This window comes from Triturus cristatus, chromosome 7 (genome assembly GCF_964204655.1).
Source record: "Triturus cristatus chromosome 7, aTriCri1.1, whole genome shotgun sequence".
Taxonomy (NCBI): Eukaryota; Metazoa; Chordata; class Amphibia; order Caudata; family Salamandridae; genus Triturus; species Triturus cristatus.
The window spans coordinates 1,355,190,735-1,355,211,621 of NC_140590.1; the positions used below are offsets into that span (position 1 = coordinate 1,355,190,735).

At 44.3% G+C, this 20,887-nt stretch overlaps 1 protein-coding gene across 2 annotated transcripts in view; it reads left to right on the forward strand.

Annotated features, from left to right (window-relative positions):
• The window catches only part of NFS1 (NFS1 cysteine desulfurase), a 548,610-nt gene that overhangs the window by 343,695 nt on the left and 184,028 nt on the right, over positions 1–20,887 (forward strand). For both annotated transcript variants that reach the window (XM_085619037.1, XM_085619036.1), the window contains exon 8: positions 16,448–16,605. In XM_085619037.1, the coding sequence (XP_085475163.1) occupies positions 16,448–16,605 (158 nt within the window). The remainder of the gene's footprint in view (positions 1–16,447; positions 16,606–20,887) is intronic.

Below are 20,887 nucleotides of genomic sequence, written 5' to 3' on the forward strand. Positions count from 1 at the left end.
CCAATACCACGGGGTGGCCCTGCATACAGACCCAGTAGAGGGGGATTTTCTTATGGATACCTTTGATACCACACAAAGGTCCACCTCAACACTGTCCATGCTTAAAGGGATCATTAAGCACGCACCAGAGATCTTTAAAGACCCCGTCAGGGCTCGGGTCATCAATCTTGGAATAGAAAAGAAATATAAAGCTGCCCCTACTGACCCAGTATACATTAAGGCCCCCGCACCACTAGACTGCCTAGTAGTCTCTAATGCCAGGAAGAGAGTGAATTCCCAAACGTCAGGTGACGCACCACCACCAGACAAGGAATCAAAACTCCTAGACGCCTCTGGCAAACGCACAGTGTCACAGGCAGCAAATATTTGGCGCATTGCTAACACCCAAGCACTCCTAGCCAGGTATGACAGCGCACATTATGACGAGCTTGAGTCCATAATGCAGCACCTACCTGACAAATATAAAAACAGGGCCAGTGAACTAATCCAAGAGGGTTAGACCCTCACTAACACCTCCATCCGCTGTGCCCTAGATGCAGCAGATACCGCCTCAAGGGTAATCAACACCAGTGTCCTTTTGCGCAGGCATGCCTGGTTACGTATATAAGGTTTTAAACCCGAAGTACAGAGTTCTATACTCAATCAGCCTTTTGATGAGCAACACCTATTTGTAGACGTATCCCTCGAAAAACTGAAGAAGGATACAGATACCGGCAAATCTATGGGAGCCTTGCAATCGCAAGCTCCCAGACGGTCCTTTCGGCACTCATCCTTTAGAAGTACCCATCGATGCTACTCCTCTGATAGCCCCTCCACCTCTTACAAAGCTCCCGCACAATCCACCTTTACTAGAGGTTACCAAAGTGGTGGTTACAGGGGGAATAACAGCAAAGGCAGAGGCAAAAACAACAACTCACGCTCTGCCTCCACACCTACCCCATGACTTCCCTCCACTACCCCCCCGACTATTCCACTCCAGTCGGGGGAAGTCTCCACCAATGTATCCCTGCCTGGATAAACATCATTTCAGACAGGTGGGTCCACGAAATCATTCAATCAGGCTACTGTCTCGACCTAACATCTACCCCCCCAAACATACCACCCAAACACCGTCCAATGTCACAAGAACATTTGTTACTATTAAAGCAGGTGGTAATCTCCCTCCTACAAAAAAGTGCAATATAACCAGTTCCCCTGCACCAACAAAACAAAGAAGTCTACTCCCTCTATTTCCTCATACCAGAAAAGGACTGATCTCTAAGGCCTATTTTAGACCTCAGACCCCTAAACCTATACATACATTCAGACCACTTCCACATGGTCACACTTCAGCAGGTCCTCCCTCTGCTGTCCCAGGGCGACTTCCTTGCTACTCTAGACCTCAAGGACGCCTATTTCCACATTCCCATTCACAGCGCACACAGAAAATATCTCAGATTCGTAGTGGACGGTCAGCACTATCAATTCAAAGTACTCCCATTAGTCACTACAGCACCAAGAGTGTTTACCAAGTGCCTAGCAGTGGTGGCAGCACATCTAAGAAGACAACACATACATGTCTTCCCATATCTAGACGACTGGCTTATAAAAGCCAAATCGTACAATCAGTGTGTACAACACACTCACGCCACTATTCAACAACTTCACAACCTGGGGTTCACAAAAGATCACGCCAAGTCCCAGCTGCAACCGTCCCACATGCAACAATACCTTGGTGCCACAATAGACACCTCAAGAGCGCTCGCCTACCCCAGTCCCGCCCATATAGCGAGCACCCAAGCTCTTCTCACTAGATTCCAACCGCAACACTCTCTTCCAGCTCGAGTGTTCATGCAACTCATAGGGATGATGGCCTCTTGCATATTCATAGTGCCTCATGCAAGACTCCAGATGCGTCCTCTCCAAGAGTGATTAGCACGCCAATGGAACCAGGCTCCAGGTCAGCTAACAGATCTGGTGTTGGTAGACGGTCGTACCCATCGCTCTCTGCAGTGGTGGAACACCAAGAACCTTTCCAAAGGGCGACCGTTCCTCAAGCCAGTTCCTCAACTAGTCATGACAGCGGACGCATCGCTCTCCGGCTGGGGAGCTCACCTACTACATCACACCATGCAGGGCAGGTGGACACCGCAACAAAAGTTACTCCACATCAACCACTTGGAGTTACTAGCCATATTCCTAGCCTTAAAAGCATTTCAAAAACAGATATCAGGCAAGACTGTATTAGTCCGCACCGACAACATGACAGCCATGTATTATATCCAAAAACAAGGCGCGACACACACTCTGCAGCTCTCTCAGCTTGCACAGAGCATGTGGAGGTTGGCTATACCTCAAAACATTTTTCTCCTAGCCCAACCTGTCCCAGGAGTCCAAAACACAATAGCCGATCTCTTGAGCCGTCAAACAGAACAAATCCACGAGTGGGAACTTCATCCACAAGTTCTAAAACCGTTTTTTCAGATCTGGGGGCAACCACAGATAGACCTCTAAGCCACTCAAGAAAACGCCAAATGCCCAAACTTCGCCGCCAGGTATCCTCACCCATTGTCCAAAGGCAATGCGATATTAATGAACTGGTCAGGCAGATTTGCGTACGCTTTTCTGCCTCTCCCACTCATTCCGCTAGTGGTGCGCAAACTACAGCAACACTCATTAACGCTCATCCTAGTTGCTCCAACTTGGGCCATGGTACACCACACTGCTGGAACTCTCAGTAGTTCCACACCAAAAACTACACCTCTCTCCACGCCTCTTAACCCAGAACCATGGAGAGATCCAACACCCAGACCCAGCTCAGCTCAACCTAGCGATCTGGCTCCTGCAGTCCTAGAATTTGGTTACCTTAACCTTCCTCCTGCCTGTATGAATGTCATCAAAGAAGCTAGACGGCCTACCACTAGAGCATGCTATGCAGCCAAGTGGAAAAGATTCGTAGTATACTGCCATCACAACGACACTAATCCCCTAGATGGGTCTATCCAACATATCATAGGCTACTTACTACACCTCCAAAGATGTAACCTAGCCTATACCTCTATCAGATTGCATCTTGCTGCCATAGCAGCATATCTAAGAAATAGACCGCATTTCTCACTTTTCAGGGTATCTGCCATAAAGGCCTTTATGGAGGGACTCAAGAGAATAATTCCCCCCAGAGTACCACCTTCCCCTGTGTGGAATTTAAACATCGTTCTCACAAGACTAATGGGGCCTCCATTTGAACCTCTACATAAATGTGAGCTACAATTCTTAACATGGAAAACTGCTTTCCTCGTAGCCATTACTTCTCTACGAAGAGTTAGTAAACTACAAGTACTAACCATTCAAGAACCCTTTCTCCAGATGCATCTTAATAAAGTTGTTCTCCAAACTAATCCTAAATTCCTCCCTAAAGTCATTTCTCCCTTCCACCTCAATCAATCTGTAGAGCTGCCTGTATTCTTCTCGCAGCCACAAACAGTTGCAGAAAGAGCTCTTCACACCTTAGATGTCAAAAGAGCTCTACTATACTACATAGAGAGAACAAAACCCTTTCGTAAGACCACTATTCGTGTTTTTCTCACCACCACACAAAGACAACCCCATATCAAAATCTGGGATAGCTAGGTGGATTGTCAAATGCATACAGATTTGTTACCACAAAGCAAAACGTACATTAGCTGTTCCTCCTAAAGCCCACTCTACACGAAAGATAGGGACTTCAATGGCATATTTGGGAAACATTCCTTTAGATGATATCTGCAGAGCAGCTACATGGTCTACACCGCACACATTCACAAAACACTATTGTGTCGATGTGCAAACTAAACAACAGGCTAGTGAGGGCCAGGCTGTACTCAAAACACTATTTCAAACTACTGCAACAAATACTGGTGGTTGCCGCTAGGAGTGGATACTGCTTTACAATCTATGCACAGTGTGTAATCTGCAGTTCATATGCCTCGAACGGTGTATGCAACTGTTCTTGGCATGTAGAGTTGCAGATCTACACACGCCCACCCGCCTCCCTGGCTACCTTTATCTGTTCCAGTATTATCTTACTTAGATATACCACACATGGGCATCTTTCCTTTTTCTTACTAAGCTCCATCATTTCCCTGCTGGCGAAAAACAATCTGAGGATGGAGCCGATGCCCATGCGCACTATGATCCAAAGGAGGAGTCACATACCTCGTGACTTCAAAAGACTTTCCAAGACAAAAACAAGTGCAAACATCCGGGCCCAACACCATATGGCGATCTATGCACAGTGTGTAGATGTGCAGCTCTACATGCCAAGAACAGATGCATACAGGTAAGTAGCATATTCCTTATGTACATATACGTGAAGTTTCTACTGAACGTGAGCAGTGTTTTTTAATTCAAAATACAGATAATTCTCCAGGCAGACAATGCATTGAATATGGAAGTTTCCATGCGCACTTTAAAACTGACTTTCCTTGCTGTGTATACCATCCAGCATCTTTCTTTAGTATAGCATCCTTCTAATTAAAACACATTAATAGGTATTGTAATAGATCTATGTACTAATCATGTAATACCTGAGTTTTCATATGGAGTATATGGCAATAGTTCAAACTCTTGAAGATCACTCGAATTATACTCCCAAAGCATTTACAAGGTTTCATGAAGCTATATGATCTAAGGTCTTGTAAAGAAGTCTGTAAAATGAATATAGCTTTATAATTATGCTCCCGTTTCTATGGTATTTTTATTTATTTTTAACATTTCCATCTGCATTTATCCATATTTTTTGGAGGGGCATTTTATGTGTATTTATCCATATTTATTTTGTGTATAAATGAAGTTGTAAAACTGTACATTTCCATATTTATTTAACTGACAGACATGCACTCATACTTTTATGTCTGTCATTTAGCTATTTAAGGTGCCAAATATTACTTAACAATACATCCACTAAATATTAGCAATATACCACTAATGTATGATGAAATATGCCATTATTTAAAGTAATTTCATCTTGTTTTTTAATTTCCAATGCTGTCCATCTACTCAGCTGTTGGTTTGCAATTCATGAAAAATAGCACGGAGAGTCACTTCAAAGAAGCACAATTTTCTGTATTCATCCACTTTTAAAAATAAATGCACATTGTTTTCTGTATGTATTTATCTGTAAAAATCCATAAAAACAGAAAACAGAGAGCCTTATTTATAATACATGGGATTCTCCAATCCCTGTATAAATACCAGTCTAAATTCTTTATAATTGGTGACTAGTGTTGCACCCAGTCCCTGATTATAAAGAAAAGACTTCCGATCTTGACTATTATAAGTTTGAGTTCTGACTTCACAAGCCTGCTGCCAGAACCAGCAACAGAGGTGAAAGGCAGTACAGACCACGGAACATAATTTGGATTTTTCAAAACATGTTGGGCAGAAAATATGGATTTTATTAAAGACACGGAGGCTAAGATTATGCAAATCTCCTTCTTTGTCAGCTAACAGCAGCCACAATTAAAGAATATAGAACTTCAAGGAACATTCTAAGCCACTATAAAGTCCCCTCACATGTAGCCATCATCCTTCTTTGTTGCTGCTGCTCACAAGATATGTACCTCTTATTCTCTCTTTGGGATTTTATACCCTTGATGCTTTTATACTTCATTATGATATATAGCTTTCGCTCTGCTCTTATAGGGCAGAATGGGGACGCGACTTGACTTCCTGACCACGCTTGACTTTGTGTGTTCTTTCAGCCTATTTAGGCTGAAAGAATGACTGTAAAATCGGACTGGCTTTACTTGAAAACTTAAACAATTTTTTTTTAACCTCTGCTCGGTGCGTCAAGCTGAAATACTAAGCAATCCCCCTTTACCAGCTTTCTCCTGAAAGACCAGCTTTGTTTTCCTTCAAACAAGGAAAGACCGGCTTTACCTTCAAACCCGCTCTCGCGTTACCTGGGAGACGAGTCCTCCAACCGCACGCAAGCTGATCCTTAGCTCAGGTGACTCCGGGAGATCCGCGTACACTTCTTATAGCAGCGGGGCTAAATACAGCGACCATCGTGGGCCCATGTGGCACTTGTAGAAACTAAATATGCTTTGGTTCATTTTCCAATGCTTTTATTGACTTTTCTTTTAGAGAGTCAGTTCCTTTGTCCTTGTTCTCTTCAGACAAGGGACCGTCTGTAATGGGTTCTTCCTTTCCTCGATACGTCTTGGATTGTACCTCGGGAAAAGAAATATAGGAAAGGGTGAGGACTTTGTCTCAGTGTCTTGGAATTATAGGGAAACGGGAGTGAGGGGATGTATTAGCCACCTTTTCCACCACCAGGTTCATTTTTAGTGCGTTACGCCAGCGCCACGCTATAGAATTTTCAAAACAGCTGGCCTTTCCTCTGCACTTTCCAGGCCCTCTTAACCCTCTCTCTCTTGTACTCAGAGGAACTGTCCGTCTCTCCGGAGCCCCTCTGTTACATACCACGAAAACGGGCACGTACCTCTGATACCCACGCTCCACCTGGAGCGCGGCGGGCCAGTCCGTGGTGCCGGATGGGGTCCGGCTCCCTCTCTTGCTGGGTTCTCGGGGAATCGGCTTCCGCTCATCGGGTCTCTGTTCGGGAAGCGCCGAGGCTCTCTCTTCCTCAGTCTCCTTCATGACTTCTTACCAGGTTGGGCATGGAGTCCTTCCTCGTCCTCCATACATTTCCGCCTACGTCGGGGGAAACGCTACCTATCAAGGCAGCCTCATTGTTGTCCTAGTCGGGGATTGGGTCTCGTGCCATAGTCACGTGATGGTCTTCAAAGCCACGGAAGTCCATTTAGTTAAGTGACGTCCCGATCCCTACTATCAGGATCCTGTGAGGATGAGAGATAGAGGAGAGGAGGGACGTAAGGAGGGAATATGTCTTCGCCTTCACCCTCCATCACGGCATCCTTGGGTACGTTGTGAAAGCCCGCCCTACACTACTAGTAACTCCTGCCATGAGGGTGTGGTGCGTCTCGACCGCACCGCCCGAAAAATACTTGAATGGATGTATGGGGCTAAGATGGGGCTTTGACCCCTAGAGGAAAAGCCATGAATAGGCGGTCATGAACGACGGCTACGTGCTGACCACCATTTTAACCAATTTGACTGCCATTTTAGCTTGTTGGTCACCATGTCTAATCTATGTTGACAGTTGGGGAATTTCAGTTGCTACGGTGCCGAACAGCTGATCACCACTTTCCTCATTTGCCCTACGCCTTACTTAACTAAAACAAGGAAAAATTACACTGAGACCGTTATTTACTGCTTTACCCCATAACCTACTACAATTATGTCTGTAGCACCCCCAGAGTTAAATATAGAAGAGAAATTGGAACAACTGGTAAAGGCCCTAGACAAAGTAATATGGTCCCTTGATGATACCATTAATACAAAACTAGAAACCCTCTCTAAGAAGCGATGGCCAACTACAAGCGCTCACCTCCCCGAAGGTTTGGATGGAGCAAGTAAGGCCCTAAGAAAGAGGGCTGCAGGAGGAACTCTACAAAAAGTGGTAAAGAAGAAAAAGACAACCCCAGGGGCCGCTTCACGCTTTCTATGCGGTGACAAGAACGGTGTCTCGGGCACCACAGACTGGCAAGAAACTGGCCCTGTGTTTCCCATCCCCATCGATGGTGATGAGACATTTGAACCAAAAATTAAACTTTCATGCTCCTCTGAATTCAATATAGATACCAAGGAGGAGGAAGTAAAGCGAATGGGAAGCTCTGACAAGGCAAGTAAGGCTCTAGAACTAAGATGGGCATTGTGGATCCGTTCACGGATTACATTTTGGACCCTATCCTAATCAAACACCCCATATCACCTGAGTGAGCACGCTCACAACATGTTGCGTACTACCTTTCGTTCTGGATGAGAAAGGAAATTCCCAAGGAAGTAAGATCTAGGTTACGTTCTGAATGCCCACGCCCCATCCTCCCTGACAAGGTGGCCATGACCCCTGCAATAGACCCCAAGGTTGTAGCATTCATAGCTAAGGGCGCTATGGACCCTAGAGTAGGGATTGGCAATGGTCTGAAATCCTGCCAGAACCACATTCTAGTCATCATAGGGCCACTAACAAACAAATTTGAAATGGCAGAAGTAGCCTACCTTGGTGGAACCCCAATTGATCCCAAAGAGCTACGGCAATGGATCCAAAGGACTATCTGCCTTCTAGGGAACACAAACACAGCAATCTCCACAGAGAGAAGAAAGGGCGTTCTACTAAAGATAGACCCTAAAGCAGAGGTCTTGAGCCCCCCCCGCTCAATTTTTTTAGCTGTTGGGCCCCCCCAACACCTGACAGAAATTTCTGGAATCTGGTACACTACTTAATTGACCGCCGCACGCATATCCGGGGCCATATCCAGCAAATAATGTTCAACATAATAAGAGTGTTTAGTAAAGTGCAGGTTTGTGAGTGGATGTGCTGAAATGACGGATTATTACATAGCTCAAACCACCATTTTCCTAGATAAAATGTGCACAAATGGTTTTTACTAGGATGCTTTGTTTTACACATGACATTGATTGATAACACCACCAACATAAATGTGATGGGTGTGCCTGTTTTTTGCCACAGACGGTCAATCTGTGGATGGATTTTTGCTACTGCCATCCTCAGGTAGTGCTCTACATCCAGGGGCAGATTTACAAGGAAGTGCTGCAGCGTGGCACTGCAAGCCCTTTGACTGCGCCACGCTGCGGCATTTCCGAAGCACAGGGATGCGACATATTTACAAGAATATGACGCATCTCTGTGCTTCCCCCTGCGCTGGCGCACAAACTGCAGCCATGCGCTGGCGTAGGCATCCTTGCACCATGGTGTAAGGATGCCTGCGTCGTGGGGAGATTGTTTTTGTGCAGGAAGGGGCACCTTCCTGCACATAAACAATCACTACAGGCATTTCCCTCTTTCAATGCATGCTGTAGAATGCAGCACGCATTGAAAGAGGGAAAAACGAGGAGAAATGAAAACATTTCTCCTCGTTGCACCTCGCTAAGCCACCTCCAGGGTGGCATAGCATTCATACGCATTTCCAGATTTACGATTCCTCATAAATCTGGAGATGTGTCTTGTTCCATGGGTGTTGCGTGGGAACACCCACAGCAATACTCATGGAACAACTCTTCAACACAAAGTGCTGCATTTGAAGGGGCCGCATTTACATGGATGGGAAAAGTCACGCAGGGTGGCTTTTCCCATCCTTGTAAATATGGAGGCGCCCCCTGCGCCACCAGTACGTCACGAAAAGTGACGTACTGGTGGTGGAGGGCGCTTGTAAATCTGCCCCCTAGTCTTTAATATAGCAAGTGCTGAGAACCCAATCTCACATAAATAGGACGAGCTGAAAGGCAAGAGAGTTTTGATAGCAGTTTCTCTCAAAGCTGAATATTCTGCAGACATTTTCAGCCAAAACAGTGACTGTAAGGGAGACAGTGTTGTCAGATTTTTCGAGCACTCCCTAGCTCAGAGCTGGTACACGAGAAACAAATCTTCTCTAGAAATCATTAACCGTTTTGGGCAGCATTATAATGGGATAATTGCCCACCAACCTGTTATGGACCCGAAGACAAAGTTGAAAGTCCACAGAGAGGATGTTGAACGAACACCTAATAGAGGATTCCTTAGTAGTACGATAAGTTGCTTGCCTGAAGCAGTTGGGGTTAAGGACACGTCGGGCTTATGTTTAAAAAAAAAATAGAACTAATAATAAATGAATGATGGTGTCTATTTTACTAAAGAGCAATGTTGTCTGACAGACTTTGTGGTGGCAGGGACATGTTAAGGACTTTGGGTGCCCTGGGCCAAAACTATTTTGGGGGGCCCTGTTCAGTACAGCTTTGAGTCTAAATGATTTACTTTCAGCTCTGCCATACCCTCTTTAGCCAGGCTACTACCGGTGCACAGGCACTTTGGTTGAAATTCTAAAAGTGTTTACATCTAATATTCATAGATAGTGATGTGTGTTTTCACTGTTGTAACAAAGCAGCAGCCCACTAATTTTACAGCGGATAATATCTGTGATATTCTCCAATTTCTCATATGTGAGGACCCCTCTTGGATCTAAAATAAACTTTTTTATGGTTGTTGCTTGAAACAAACACATTTCTCTGCACATAGTAATAGACTCCTTACATCAATCACATTAAAAAGAAATGAAACAAAACGGTATTTACAAGAATCTGTTTAGGAATTATTCCAGGCCATCAGGGCAAAAACAGAGCTGTCTCTATCAAGGGGACCCCTGGAAGGCTGGATTGCAGTGCATGTAAATGAGTCCTTTTATAATTTAGGACGACATGCCCATACTCTTGTACAGGGGCGCAACTAGACCTGAACTTCGGGTGGGGGCTAACACTCCCAGCCAGGGCTGGCCCAAGCACTTGTTGCACACAGTGCAACAGTCGTTTTTGGTGCCCCCTCCCACATTTCCTCCCTCCATGAATTCCCTCACTACCACTCACCAACGATGCACCTCATCTCTCTTTATTTTGCTATAGCACTACTCATTGTTTACTTGCACTCAGTACTGTGATCTGCATGGTACACATTCTATTAACCCTCTGTGCTGTGTGGGTGGCAGGAGTGCTCATGTGAGTGCACAGTGAGCCATGCAACAGTTTGCGAGTAGGGTAAGAGGAGTGACTGCAGGGTGAGCGAGGTGACCATATGAATTTGGTTGCAGATATAAGTGCAGAGTGGGACAAATGAATGTATGGTTAGTGGTGGGCTTGAGTGAGATTGCAGATTGAGCAGTGAGGGGGACAGGTGAGTGAAGTGTCACTTGAGCGCAGGTTGAGTAGTGTGCTTGTGTGACTGCAGGGTAAGGTACAGGGTGAACAGTGCAAGTGCATTGTGAGTGCACAGTGATCACCGTGAGTGCAGGGTAAGTGGGTGAATAGTGCGAGTGCATGGGGATCAGTGTGAGTGCAGGGTGAGCGTGAAAGTGAAGGGCGATAATGAGAAGCGAGTTGCCTGAATGCAAGGTGCATTCCCAGACACTTGAAGTAACTCAGAATGTTATTGACGGCAGCATAGGGTTTCAAATGTGTTAAACTATTGCTAATATGGCAGTAAACAGGGATCAGGGTGGAGGAAATAAATAATGTGGTGATCCTGCAACAAGCTCCTAGTCTTATGATTAGGGTTGCCAGCTCATTATTTTGATGTCCCAGATGGTACAAAATTAAGCAGTCACCTAAAGCTGTTTTGTCAGTACTTGTCCATGCATACTTTGAACAGCAAATATAAATAAAAATAACTTTTACTTGTGTTCTAGGGCTGCCTGAATAATCTATGGCTGATAAAAGGGAACATGCTTCTTTATTTATAGACAAGCAATTTGCAGTCTGTTTAAAAGAACACATGGCTGGCTGGCATTTTGCGCGCCTGCCTGTGTAGTTTTAAAAGCAACTTTGTCTCCTTTCTGGGAAGCGCTAACCCTCCCATGAGGGGGTTAATTCATAGAGCTGAAATGCTGCAGCTGCAGTGAGAGGCAGGATGTCTCCACTGCTTAAACTGAAAGCAAAGGAACACTGGCATTTCAGCTGCAGTGCCCGAGGCTAGGAGTCTCCTCTACTATAACATGGAATGTGAAGGCTGTCTGTTCGTTTACTTTCGGTTTTAGCAGAGGAGACTTCCTGCCTCCTTACTGCAGCTGAAAGAATTAACCCCCTCCTGCGACGGTGAGCATAATAAAAGCATGGGCACTTCGTGCCCCGTTGATTTCCCCTCCCTCCAACCATACCGGAGTTATCTAAGAAGACCTTACGGGAAACAAAGGTAAATCAGAGTGGAGTGCGAGCCCCCCTTAGACGCCCCACAGTTTGAAGAACTCTGCCCTAAACTAATAGAAATAGCCAATAAGGATGGGGGCCTAGCTCCCAAGGACTCCTCTTCGGAGAAGACTTTATAAGAAAAATGGCAAAATATGTAGGAGTATTTGTATTGTAATGTAATTGCATTTATATAGCGCTTACTACCCCTGACGAGGCGTCAAAGCGCTTTTTTGGCGAGTAGCATGCTACACCGGAACCAATAAAGGATTAGTGTTGAATTAGTATAGTGAAATTTGAAAGTAATTTGAGTAGTGGATATGTTAGTCAATTATTTAGATTGAGAAGGGTAGGGGAGGGATAGAAGAGGGAAAAGGATTTGCATTTAGATAGCACTTGTTACCCCTGATGGGGTGTTGAAGCACTTTTTTTGGCGAGTAGCACGCAACTCCGGAACCCATAAAGGATTAGTGTTGAATTAGTATAGTGAAATATGAAAGTAATTTGAGTGGTGGATATGTTATTCAGTTATTTGGATAGAGCAGGGTAGCGGAGGTATGGAAAAGGGAAAAAAGGTTTGCATTTATATAGTGCTTGCTACCACTGATGAGGTGTTTTTCGGCGAGTAGCACGCTACTCTGGAACCCATAAAGGATTAGTGTTGAATTAGTATAGTGAAATATGAAAGTAATTTGAGTAGTGGATATAATGATTCACAGAAAGTAGTGGTGGTTTTAATGGTAGCACATCAGCATTTTGTGTATAATAAAGATTGAATTACAGTTTTGGTGCCCCTCGAGGTTAAGAACACACACCCCACTACCTAAGGTGTCAGTCCACTGTAGTTCTGCCGAACTCAGTGTTAGTATCAAACAATAGAATGAACCTCGGCACTCTAATTCAAATATTCAGTCATGGATATCATATCATAGCCCTTCGCTCCTTGTATTGATACTTTCTATATTCCGTGGCTGCACTGGGTAATTTCTGACAAAAAATAGTTGGCTGAAATATATGGGCCACCGCTCTGTATACTTGAAGACAATCATTGGATCCACTAAAATTGTGTGGCACTATTATCGTTCTGGACGAAGCAGATAAAGTAGTCAAATAGAATTTGATTATCCTTATTGGAAGTTCACGCTCCGACCTCATGCACCAGAATAAAAAACAAAGCACCCGCTTCTCATGCAAAACAGGATCGGGGAAATAATACCCATCTAGTGAGCGAAACCAGAAAACCCGGAACCACTCCCAGCCTCCCCACTCCACCAAACCGTGCGACCCTAGGCAATGGTCCACCTCACTTTGCATCTTCCCTCCCCATTATCACATGAGAGCGCCTTGAAACACACGAGTCCGCAGTGTGTATTATACAAATAAATCTGAAGGAACTGCTCCCACAGAAAGAGAGAGGGAGAAGGAAAGCGAGGCTAGAAGCAAACAGTCAATGGGAATCCCCATGACCACCATTTAGTTCCCTCACACACCCAACTGGGTGCCATGCCCCATCACAGGGCCAAGCTCCTACGTCGGGCTGGCACCGCAATGCCCCACGAGAGGGCTCCCTGTCAGAGATCGCCCTAGTTCCTCTGCCATAATGATGAAAGTGTGTGTGAGGAAACAATGTGTGTAGGGAGGACTGAGTGCAAACTGAGTGCCAAGTGAATTAAAATGGTCTAAGGGATACTAAATAAGTTTTAATATAGTGGTTCCCTTGACCGGAATAAAAACAATAGAAGTGCTATCATGACGGCTCTATGAACCAGGATAGCCTAATGCGTTTTATATGGGGTCGAAATGTCTTATGCCCATCAGTCCAGCCGGATCCCTGGCGTTTAGTGACCGGGGGAATCACAGTTTCAGAAAAACTAAAAATAGCTCTGACACGTCACCCAATTGGGCGTGCTAGGGCACTAAACAATAATCCTAAAGATCCTTCTTGACCAACCTCTTCCAACCTGGCCTTCCCTTCCTCTTCACAGGAGCAGTACCCATCAGATCCAGTGATTATGTTTTAGGAGCGTGGGTCCTGGACCTTTATCAGCTCCTTCTCCCCCTCTCGTGTGTATAGTGCATTGTACAAAACCTTCTCTTGTCTCTGATCCAATACACAACAATGTTTTTTCATGTATAAGAACAACCCAAGTCACCCTGAGGGTGCACATGACAAACGACCAACATCATATCTCACCAATAGCACTGCTCTCAGGTCTGAGAGAGGCATGAGTTTGTCTTAAATTTAGCTCCATTCAGAAGTCGCAAAAAAAAGTGTTCTAGGATGGGGTTTTTGGCAAGGCTGCGAAAACTCTGGGTCGGTTGCTTGGCTGTGGCCAAACCTCAGCAAGACCCTTCTTGGGCTATTTGGTTGTGGAAACTCTGAGGTGACTTGCAGTATCCTTACACTGTACAGCAGAGGGTACGTTATCCCTTATAAATTGTTGCTGTTCATGTGTATTGTGTTCTAAAGTGATTTTTACTGCACCAAAAGCAATTAAAGTCATTTCTGTAATTTAGTATTTTCTTTACTATAATCTTTACTATTGTTTGTTAGTCATTACCTGGTATTCGAAATGTTACTTGTATAATTTGTGCATTTAGTTCTCTTATTTTCTCTAGAGCTTATTTGGCAGATTTATGCATTACATCCATACCGTCTATAGCAATTAATTTACATTTGACTCTTTTCTCTCTCTCTTTGGACATGTAGGAAAAATATAAACATTTTAATTCTCTAGCAGAGTATCTATGTGCAACTTTCACTAACATACGCCTGACATAATATACCAATACTGTCTGTATTGATGTGTAGTACCTAGGGTCTGGTTTATTAGCCAATGGCCCTATTGCTCCTTTAGTAATTCATTTGTAAATTCTATGCACAGGTTTTTATTGACTCTGTGGTACACTTTTAACAGTACCATTATTAATCAATAATTGAATTTCATTTAGTGCTTTTTCTTTTAATATTTAAGCTCCAGTTTTTCTTGTTAAATGCTCATTTCCCCAGTTGCTCCAATTCCAGGCTTACTTCTTTTCTCAGGGCATCTTTTGTAAGTAAATCAAAATCTTTGGAACTACAGAGAGGTAATGATTTAGAACACAATAATCATACATAGAGGTTGCATAAGCCATAAACTAAATTAAATAAAAGTATGGCCAATATGCATTTCCATGTGCTTGATGTCATACTACTCTACAAGTCTACTCCTTTGACTTCAGTGTTTTTTTGTGTGATATATCTCACAAAAAGGTACCCGGATGGTGTATTGTGAAAACGCAACCAAAGCTGGCGGGAGGGGAAGAAGCACTAATGTAATAAGACGAGAACCCTCACTAACCCTAGGGTGACATGCTTCATTATTGGGGTCCCCTCTTCACACATTGGGCCGGCAAGGTGCCCAGTGTGGGCTACAACTCCCCCGTAGGAGAGGAGCGTGAGGTGTTTTTATGTCATCCAATCGAGGGCTATGAGTGAGGGGCAGAGCGCAAAACAAAATGTAGCTAAGTGTGAGTTAGAACTATCTCCTGGTGGGCGAGATTAATCTTTATTGCTACCCCCAGTGGATAGGTTAAAATAAGCGAAGTGAAAATAGGGTTATGCATATTTCAGTATTCGAATCCGGTCAACATGTTTCTGCCTCCATAGACCAAAAGGATTTTGGCATTCCTCAGGACCATTCTCTGTCACTCTGCTCTAGTTGTGCAAAAAACAGTAATAATAAATAAATACCATACTTTTACTTGTATGGAGATTGTTAGTGGTACTAGATTCTAGTCAGGTCCACATGTTGTAAGGCTGTAGAAAACACATGTCAACATCATACCAGATCCCAATGTCTTCAAAACACCAGTGTCCCTCACCAGCACTGCAAAAACGTGTAAATACATATCATTGTGTATAGCCTCACCAATTTGAAACTATTAGTCATACTCCACCTTCATAAGTGCCTTCATAGCAGGTGACAGGACTCTAAAGGTGTATAAAAGCACAAAAACAATTGTCAGATTTCGCCACTCTTATCTGGTTATCTCCACCTCTCAATCTGAATTCAGGTGCTAAATGTTTTGTGTGATGACAGCAAGGTGGCAGAACATGGGTCACTTAGCCTTTGCTCCTAGTAGTAAGCTGTTTACTTTGTCATATGGTGCTATGTTCATCTTCCACAGTAGGAGCGTTTAAGTTTAACCTGATACTGCTTTTCTCAAGGAATAGTTTCAAGTTGGTCTTGAATTGTAAAATCAGGAATGTTTAGGTATATAGTTTGATTTGAAAATTATAACTATAACTGCATTTTATACTTATTGAATTTTTGTACATTGACTCTTGTACTTCACTTCGTGCCACCTGTCTAGAGAGTTCACATAAAGTCAAAGAAGTTTTTGAGATTGCCTACCAAAAAGCAGCTGATGCTTGTGCTACAAGACTAGAAAGGCTCCGCCATTAACAAATCCTAGGTAGATCAGTGTAGTAGTTCAATGCTCTTACCAGCGTGTAAATTCCTTTAAATATTTTTGTATTTTAATAATGGATATAAATGTGATTAGTTTTAAAAAGTTAAGAAACTGTTTTGAGATATGTGGAAACAAGCTCGTCACAGCCCTTGTCCTGTTAACATTCCGGGCCTAATTGTTCCTTGTCGTCAAACTAAATTAATTTGCCCTTTGTTTTTAGGAGTTGGTGCCATTTATGTTCGCCGACGACCAAGAGTACGTTTGGAGGCAATGCAGAGTGGTGGTGGTCAGGAACGAGGGCTAAGATCTGGTACAGTTCCCACTCCTTTGGCTGTCGGTCTTGGGGCAGCTTGTGAGGTGGCACAGCAGGAGATGGAGGTAAGCATAACATACCTTTGTGGTGAACTCACCTTTTCGACTTTAGCCAGGCTCTCTTCGCTTTCTGGGTATCGCAATAACAGGACTTCATGGTCAAGTTTTCCATTTTCACTTCAGTTTTAAAAACGAGAGTTAAAAATGACAGATGTTTGCCAACTTAGAAAATGGGTTATGAATGAAGGCAAGTTTTTTAAAATACAAGTCAGCTAATTTTTTTTGTTAATAAAAGCATGTTGATAAATACCTTTTTGCAATATACCCCAATTTAGTTCTAGACATACAAATAAAATTTATCTTGCATTTGTTATTTTTGGCTTCGCTTCTGTGCTATTTCGTGTGGCACGTATCACGGGCTAATGATTCGCCATTCTTTGTCCATCTGCATTTGATTCTTGACAATAGAAAAACTATGCTTATTGGATTACCCACAGAAAGCACATTGGCCCTAATTACGATGTTGGTCAGATGAGCCTGCGTCTGACATCGTAGTGGAAATGTACCGCCTGACAAGAAGTCGTGGTCCCACCTCAACAATTATGATGCAACCGCTTTCATGACGTTCGGAAAGTGTATATCTTCTCTTGAGTCTTGTGCTGCGAATTGCAGCACCAGCCTGAGTAGAAAATAAGCACTTTTAAAACATCCCTGCACTGTGTGGCAGGCACCATGCAGTGCCTGCCACATGGTGCAGGGATATTTAGGGGGGCACTATAGGTGCCCCACAAACCCCATTGCGTAGGGCAAGGTTCCCATAGTCACTTTCCGACAGACTTTCTATGTTCTTCAATCTTTTGTCCGTTTTGGTGTCGCAGCTTAATTTTTTGTCAGTCTCTTTTTTGAACACCTTATTAGCACAAGAAAGTCAAGCGGGACGTGGTCCCATCCTGCCACCCGAATTCTGTGGTGAAGTTGCAATGACATTGATCTAAACATATCCCCCCCAATTTCTTCTGACTCTGACCCAGTTCTGTATTTGGTAATGGTGCACCCCAAATTCCCCGGGCCATTGTCGACTGCAATAAATGGCATCCTTCAAAGAAGATATGCTGCAGATTTTTTCTGAAGCTTCCAGATCACTCTGGTATGACTTTGAGAGTCACAGGACTCAGTTGAACATCTGGTGACCCCTCTCCCAGTACTGAATGGCGCTATGGAAACTGATCCCAGGCACTTGAAACTGGTCCAAACTTCTAGACTGACAATCAAGTCCTCACCAGTTCTGTGTCGGTGCCAATGCCAGCTCCACCGACACTAGTCCCAGGCCCAGTTTTCTGATCTCTGTGCTAGAACTGAATCACCAGGCCTGTGTTGTGCTAGGAGATTACAAAAGCGCAGCCAGATCAAAATCCTCAGCCTCTTCCTCTTTGGCAGCACTATCAATTGCTAGGGTCCTTTTTTGGATCCAATTTTGATGCATTTTATGGTAGATCAAATGTTCCCAATTATGATGAGTCTCCCTCTTCACTATACAGATGAGGGATTGTATCTGGACTTAAACAGCACTCGTGGGCTAAGTGCATCCCCAAAGACAGTGCTAAACTCGCCACCTGAACCACCAGTGAAAGAAAGGGCCTATTTTGCAATGGTAGTGTGAAGAGCAGCTGAAGTACTGATCGTACAGGTGCCTTCAATGGAATCCAAGGCTAATTTGTTGACTGAAGTTCTTTAAGCAGGCCCAACTTGATCTGAGTCACTTTTACTTATCAACAAGGCACTTATAAGACACCCTTAGGGCCAATTGGATTCAGAGTGCTCTGGGTCGGTCAGTCAGTCCCTGGCCAGACAACATGGACTGCCCCTGGGTGACCCTGATTTTCTGACAAAGCATCCTATGCCGGGAAGTCTGGTGGTTAAGGTGTTCACTAGTAAAGCGAACCCAAATGTAATTCCAACCAATCCCCCAGCTAGAGATTTGCAAAGTTTTGATGGCTTTGTCAAGACATAATTCTCTTCGACTGGCTTGGCCCTGCAATCCTTGAATGTGCTGTGCCTTCTGGGCAGGTAACACTCATACTTATCATAACATGGCCTGTGAGATCTTGACAGGTGTCATTTGAAGACCTTAGGGTCTCTGTGGCTCAAACAATACAGGATGGACAGAGAGTTGCAAAATATGTATTGTTTGCTGGCCTGGATACCCCTGATTGTACTGACAGGGTTATTGGCACCAGTGTCCTGCTTAGAGGGCGCACCTGGATGCAGTCCACACGATTCTCAGGAAATGACCAAGCATCCCTTATGACATGCCCCTTGATAGGTTCATATTGTTTGGTGGAAAAGTCGATTTGTCATTTAAATGATTTAAAGATAATCTAACCAGGGCACAATCTTTGCAATTATAGTCTTAGTCAAGCAGTGCTACCAACAGTACTGGAAATACTGAGGCTATTTGAGAAACCTAGCCAACCGACAAAATCGGCCCTCCCAACCTGTATTCAAGCAGCAAGACCCGGTCGTTAGGACAGAGGATGCAGCTGAGGTTATTCGTACCAGCATGGATGGTAGTCTTTAAACTCCTTCTCCCAGTTGTAGGGGTGCCAAGCCCCTTTGGTTTGCCGTCACACACTCACGACCAGAGGATAGGGGACAAAATACATTTCCTCCCAGTTGAAGGTCCATTACATCAAACCTGTGGGTCATGTAAATTGTGCGATGGGCTAACCCCTGCCTTTCATGTTCTCCCTGTCCCACATTCCTCCCATATTGGAACCTCTTTTAGGAGACCCCTCCACTATATTGATCCAAGAAGTCAATCTTTTGCTCGCCAAAGGTGTCAGAGGGTGCAGGATTCAAAGAGAGGAGTGGGGTGCTAATCACGCTACTTCCTCTTGCCGAACAGCATAGGCCTCACATCAATACTAGACCTGAGACCGTTGAATGCCCTTCTGAAGGCATTCAAAATGTTGACATATGCCTCATATCCATCCATGTGTACACCCAGAAGACTGGATTGTCCACCAACTAGCTGGATATGTATTTTCATATACCTATACTGCAGTCCCCCACACAGTACCTGCGATTCAAGGTATGGTTCGAGCACTTCCATTTTTAAGTGCTCTGTTTCATCTTCACCTCTGCCTTTCAGGTGTTCATGAAAGTGATGGCAGTGGTCACATCCCAACTTCTGAGGTTAGGAATACATGTAGTTATGTTCTTCAATGGTTGGATGTTCAAGACTGGCTCCCTGCTTTCGTACGTTCCTACTAATTCAGTAAGACTGCTTTTGGGCAACATAAGCATCAAAACATGGGGGACTGTGTTCGCTCATACCATCAGAATATGTTGGCCTAGTTCCTGGCTAGCTCACAGTGTGCCATTTGGACCCCTAAACCTTACAGGGTACCTGATGGTGTCTGCAACCTCAGAACATGAAGACTCTAATTAACCCAACAAAATCGTGGAAACAGATCTACCCTTTTTTATTGTTAACTCAGGCATGCCCAAAGGGAGACACAAGAAATACACGAATTAGCAATTCAAAAGAGTTATTGAAGAATTGGTTTCTAGTGTGGAATACGTGTGCTGCAATGATGAATAGAAGAAAATAAAGCATAGTAACCAGCATTACAAAAATGGTGAATTAGATGAATAATTTAACCATTAAAATTATTGCATTAATTATATGGATACATATAATTGTAGTCCTACCTGGCACTGCCTATCCTATTGAGAATTGGGTGGATGCGATTCTGATAGATTACTTAGAGTGGTCTAACTCTCCCTTTACCTGCGTGCATGTGTCATCTGGTAGCCAATCTTGGTGTAAAACAGGCTGCCATCACTCGGGATAGTGAGTACCTGTGAGCTGGTGAACAGAATTTGGGCCCGACATCCGCGTTGCAAAGCTGGAGGGAAAAAGCACAATCCTCTGATTCTGCCTGTGCATTTGCGCGTCTCCCACCATCTGCAACTGGCGATGCCTCTGCCTTTGCTGCCCGGAAGCAGTCTCGCGCTGCACACATTCTTCCTCGCTGCACCACAACTGTTGCCATCCTCCACCATGGGAGCATACCGTGCCGCTCAGAGAACTACATCCGAGATGCCGTAAAGCCTCAATGCCAGGTTAGTACAGGGGGAGGGGGCACATTTACCAAACTAATGCATAAAAAATGCCCTGGTCGCATCTCTAAAGCGGAAGATTCCTCTAGGGTCCAATTACGATCAAAAAAAGTCTCTGCATACTGCTCAAACCAGGGTCCTCCAGGGGAGCCCTGCGACCGGCATTTAGCCTGCCGCCATGCTCCTCCACCTTATTTTTGCTACAGCTGTGAGGTAGGCGGGT